Source organism: Eleutherodactylus coqui, chromosome 9, assembly GCF_035609145.1.
Source record: "Eleutherodactylus coqui strain aEleCoq1 chromosome 9, aEleCoq1.hap1, whole genome shotgun sequence".
Classification (NCBI taxonomy): Eukaryota; Metazoa; Chordata; class Amphibia; order Anura; family Eleutherodactylidae; genus Eleutherodactylus; species Eleutherodactylus coqui.
Genome location: NC_089845.1, coordinates 83,758,062 through 83,763,188, shown reverse-complemented (window position 1 = coordinate 83,763,188; position 5,127 = coordinate 83,758,062). Strand labels below are relative to the sequence as shown.

Below are 5,127 nucleotides of genomic sequence, written 5' to 3'. Positions count from 1 at the left end.
TAGGCCACCAGGGCTGTGGAGTTGGGGACAGAGTCCCATTTTGTTGGAGTCAGAAGAAAGGCACCAAATTCCAGCTTTTAGATTTATATATGTATCAGGATGGGTCATCAATAGCTAGAAGTGGGACAAAACCTTGAACTTGAAGGGACTGACTGAATGGTGCCGGGTTTATGTGGCCCTATGCTTGATTAAATTGGAATGATGTAAAACCCGAGTCCTTGTATCACAGGTTACATGGTGCAAGGGAACACGTTAATTAAATTGCTGCGGCAACATAATATCCACTAATTGGTTCCACAGCAATAAACATCCTGCATAAAGTGGGCTTCTTACTTGCAGATGTCCCTGTACGTCTGTATTGCGGTGTCCATGTAATGAGCTGGGTACGCCTGGGAGCACCTGGTTGCAGAAAAGCGGATACCGCTGCCATTTCCTGAAAAGTAAAGTAGTAAATAATTAATGGAAACTTTAATGCTGAGACGCTTCACTCAAGGATGAAGACCTGCTTCATTGTGAGAAGCAACCACCTGCTTCTATCATCAGCTCAGGTTATAAGATTTCCCCTCAAATGGTTAAAGGGGTTGGTCTCGCAAAAGCAAGTGGGGTTATACACTTCTGTATGGCCATATTAATGCACTTTGTAATATACATCGTGCATTAATTATGAGCCATACAGAAGTTATTCACTTACCTTCCCTGCGCTGGCGTCCCCATCTCCATGGCTCCGTCTAATTTCAGTGTCTAATCTCCCGATTAGACGCGCTTGCGCAGAAGGGTCTTCTCCTATCTGTTTGGTCCGGCACGAGCGGCGTTGTGGCTCCGCCCCCGTCACATGTGCCGATTCCAGCCTCCTGATTGGCTGGAATCGGCACACGTGACGGGGCGGAGCTATGCGATTCCGCGTAGAAGGGGGCGGAGCAGAACGCCGCTCGTGCCGGACCGAACAGATGGGAGATAACCCTTCTGCGCAAGCGCGTCTAATCGGGAGATTAGACGCTGAAATTAGACGGAGCCATGGAGACGGGGACGCCAGCGCAGGGAAGGTAAGTGAATAACTTCTGTATGGCTCATATTTAATGCACGATGTATATTACAAAGTGCATTAATATGGCCATACAGAAGTACTTAACCCCACTTGCTTTCGCCAGACAACCCCTTTAAACAGTAAATATTTAAAAATTACACGCTTCGCAGGGCCCTGTTACATGGGACAACCTATCGGGCACATGAGCCCAAGGACGTCGCCCTAGCGATAATTGTTCTTGTGCTTCTACACAGCACGGAGCATCGCTCAGTAAATGGTTGGAAGGCGGGCCAGGTATCGTTCCAGCCAGCCTGCCTCCATTCACAGTAAAGCGCTGCGCAATAGGCTGGCGCTATATAAAGATTCTTATTATAAACCTAGATGAACGACTGCCTGATTACTTGGCCGATATGTTGTTTACTTTTCGCATGCAAAAAACGAGAAGCGTACGAACCCTCGTTAGTCGTTCAGTTTCTGCACGTAGTTACACTGAACAACAATCGCTTAGGGATTCCCGCTGGATGCAGGAATCTGAACGATTTTATCGGCTTGTGTAGAAGGGCCCTGAGCGGAGATCTGACCCTCTAAACCCCTGCGGACCATCTGAATGGCCAGTGAGAAAGGTAGTACCTTTGTTTTGTTGATCAACCGATTAATAGGCTAAGACGTTTCTCTTAATCAAGCATTTAATAACTAATTTAGAATTCTGGACATTTAAATGTAGGCGGTCAGTAAAAAAGTAATATATCCGGAGCAGTTCTAGTACAGGGGAAGGAAGAGAACACTTAAATACTGTATGAACTAGGTACAGGACAGGTTCCGTTAAAGGGAATAGGTCACCATCTTTTCATGTGGGCACCACAAAGTAGTGACAGTTATGCTGATTGCAGTGATGTGTCTGCTGTATGTATCTGTGCAGTAGTTTGGGAGAAACTTACAATCTATTAGTAGTGGCCACTCGAGAACTAGTCCTCCATAATTCACGAGCCACAGCTAGTCCAACCCATCCCATTCTCTAACCACTGACTGACAGCCATCTCTGTATGTACAGTAATAGGTAGACCGCATGTGAATATGGAGGACTACTTCCTGTAGTCCTCTAGGTATGTGCTTCTACTGATAAAATTAAGTTTCTCACAAACTACCGCACAGATACATACGGCAGACCTCTAGCTAAACTGTATGCCTGTCACTACATTACCTGCTGTCAGAGAGGGCTATGACAGACTCCCTTTAAAGCAGAAAAAGCATATTGGATAACATGTAATATGAAGCGTACCAGTGCCCCGGGCAGCATAGAGCATTGCCTGATCATTCAGGAAGTCCTTTTTCGCAGTGTGATAGCAACTATATGCCAAGTCATAATGCTGGATCAAGAAACACAAATCAGCCATTTTCCTGATTTGTAGCTCGGGGGCTTCTGGTGGATACCTAAAAACACGATAGAACACTAAACTCAATAAACCAGTATATCACATTAATGACACAAAATGTGTTTAAAATAGTAGAATATCAAATTATGTAAGATTTCAAGTCAGGCTCAGTAATACTTATTTTCAGAACAGCAATAAAAATCAATTAAAAAGGTCATTAACATCTAAATAGTTCATCAAGATACCAAAAAAACAAACCTAAGTGACAGAGGTTTTGTGACGCGAATCAAAAGCCAACTGATATTAATAGTATACAAAAAGATCCGATAGAATTTGCTTATTTCCTCTTCATATAGCAACATAATTGGTATACAAATGGGTGGTGGTACCTATGTACTGCGTGTTCAATCTAAAGCTTACCTAACCTCCAAGACACATACTAAGAACATTGCTGGAACTGAATATTTGGGATACTGAGAGATGTGTTACTTGGATGGATGGACTAACACAGTTCAGGCAACCTTGTTTGTCAGGTGATCAAACTGCTAACAGATGTGTAAGGGGGTCCGACATACAATCCTCTCAAAGGACACAACTTCCACTTCGTGGGAGAAATACGAATGCCTCCTACGGTGTGATATCTAGATTTCCAATGATCAGAGATCATTGTTCTGAATGCTTTATAGTCTGTCCGTCAGCATTAGGAGAGAACAGACAGATGAAGATGACCAATACAGATCTCAAATCAGAAAACAAATAGTTCTTAAGTAAAAACCAGCCAGAATAAGAATCACACTGGTGCCAGTAAGGAACAACAACTGAGTGGGTGCCGTGTCCTCCAAGGAGCGTCACAAGAAAGGAGCTTTACCGTAAGTAACAAAAATCCAGTTTCTCATCCGTGTCATTGGGGACACAAGAAGACGTTCCAAAAGTAGTACCCAAGGGGGTGGGACAAAGAAACTGTGGTGTGTGCAGCTTGTATGCCAACGCTTTCTGAGGACTTCGTAAAAGGCACCCTTTCCAGCCTTCATTATCTCAAGGAAGCGTTGTTGTGGACAAGTGAATTCTATAGGAACTAAGTAATAGACTCGATCTGCAAAGAGGCTGTAAAACTGGTGAGGAAGGTACTCTGTGTCATCGGTGTTGCTACTGGATATATTAAAAAAAAAAAAAAAAGGCAAACCACTATCATGATTGAACCAATGGTAATAAATCACATCTTGACCTCCTCCAGAGCAGCAGGACCCATGCCCTAGAGTGCTCTGTTCTAAATACTTGATACTGGCTTTCCAGTTGTCGACTTTTGGAAAATTGGTCAGGAGAGCTATGTTGATGCCGACTCACCGCTGTCCACTAAATAAATATGGAAAGTCAGACGAGGTTTAGCAGGGGTCCAAATTCGCCCCAGTACACTAGATGCCACTGACTATGCCATAGTAAGGTTTTCTGTTTTTGTGCATGTACCCGGGTTAGCCAAGTAGGTCAGTGTCGCAGACTTATTAGTTGCCTAGAGCAGAGAACAAGCAAGTAGGATTAGTGTCTGAAGGAGAAAAGGGTACAATGAAAATCTAGAGGATGATCTGAAGGCAGGTTTCTGGTAGGATCTGTCCCGAAAACAATAGAAAAGAGTAACCAGAATCCCTTCAGAGGGGTAATGGTCCATTGGCGTGAAAACCGTGCCAGAGAAACAAGGCTCATGATGCTTCAAGTCTCTGTTGTATGGTTTTATTCAGGCAAAATGGCTTCCCAGAAGAGGATAGTGAGGTATTAGGAGAAGGATTGGGTTACCTGAGGCTTGGAAGACCAAAGTGTATGAAAGGAAGAATGTATCTAGTGTTCACAAGCTTAAAAAAAATGGATGATTTCCCATCATGCACTAAGGAAAAATCTCTCAGATAGGTCCTAAAACAGTACACCCCAGGCCTTGACCTTCGGTACGAAGGCAGTAGATGCAACGGAATAAACTTTCAGTAAACATTATACAGGGTCCATTTCGTACACCTAGGAAACAGATGTAGTGCATTGGCGCTAACCACACTGCGAAGGTTGGCAAGCATACAAGTCGAGATTGTGACCTCTGCTTGTAGAAGAAATGCTAAGGATGAACACCGGGAAACATACCCGTCAGACGTACTCTGGCAGCGTATAGGCTTCATAATTACTGAAGAATAAGAAAAGACAACTAACCCTTGCCGTGGAAAGGACTGCCATGGTAAGCTAATGCTGCAGCGGAACACTTAGCGTGGTTGGTGGATTGTGTAGTAAGAGAGGGCACCAGACAGATGTACCAACTGGAAGGTGTTTAAGACAAGTGTTCTGAAGCTTGGTCCAGAGAAGGCAGTTCTTGGGGGTAAAAGTACCAGTAACCAAGAGATTAGATGTGAAATCAGGGCCGGGAAAAACGGAATCCCCCGAAGCAGATGCGAACACAACTCTAGAAGTGACTGCAAAGAGATGTAGGCTTCGCACAATTTGGAGAAATAGGCATTTACTGCTCCTTCAAAGGGGGTGTGTGGAATAAGAAGGTGCAAACTAACCCACCTACGGCCAGTTGTTGAAGGTTCTCTTGTCGGTGTGACCTAGACAAGCTTGTTGATGTATCACCCAGAGAGCATTAGCCTGCACTGTAAAATATTACCAAGAACTATGATAGCGGAGCTGGAAGCCAGGGTTTTTCAACCGTGCTGTGTCGACTTGGTGCCATACTACCCAAGGCTCCAGAGTCTGGTG

At 44.2% G+C, this 5,127-nt stretch overlaps 1 protein-coding gene across 1 annotated transcript in view; it reads right to left on the bottom strand.

The window, feature by feature from the left end:
• Positions 1-5,127, bottom strand: part of TRAPPC8 (trafficking protein particle complex subunit 8) — an 86,737-nt gene that overhangs the window by 43,352 nt on the left and 38,258 nt on the right. Inside the window, 4 exon segments of the mRNA XM_066578856.1 lie at positions 334-388; positions 391-433; positions 1,523-1,527; positions 2,310-2,455. Of these exon segments, the coding sequence (XP_066434953.1) occupies positions 334-388; positions 391-433; positions 1,523-1,527; positions 2,310-2,455 (249 nt within the window).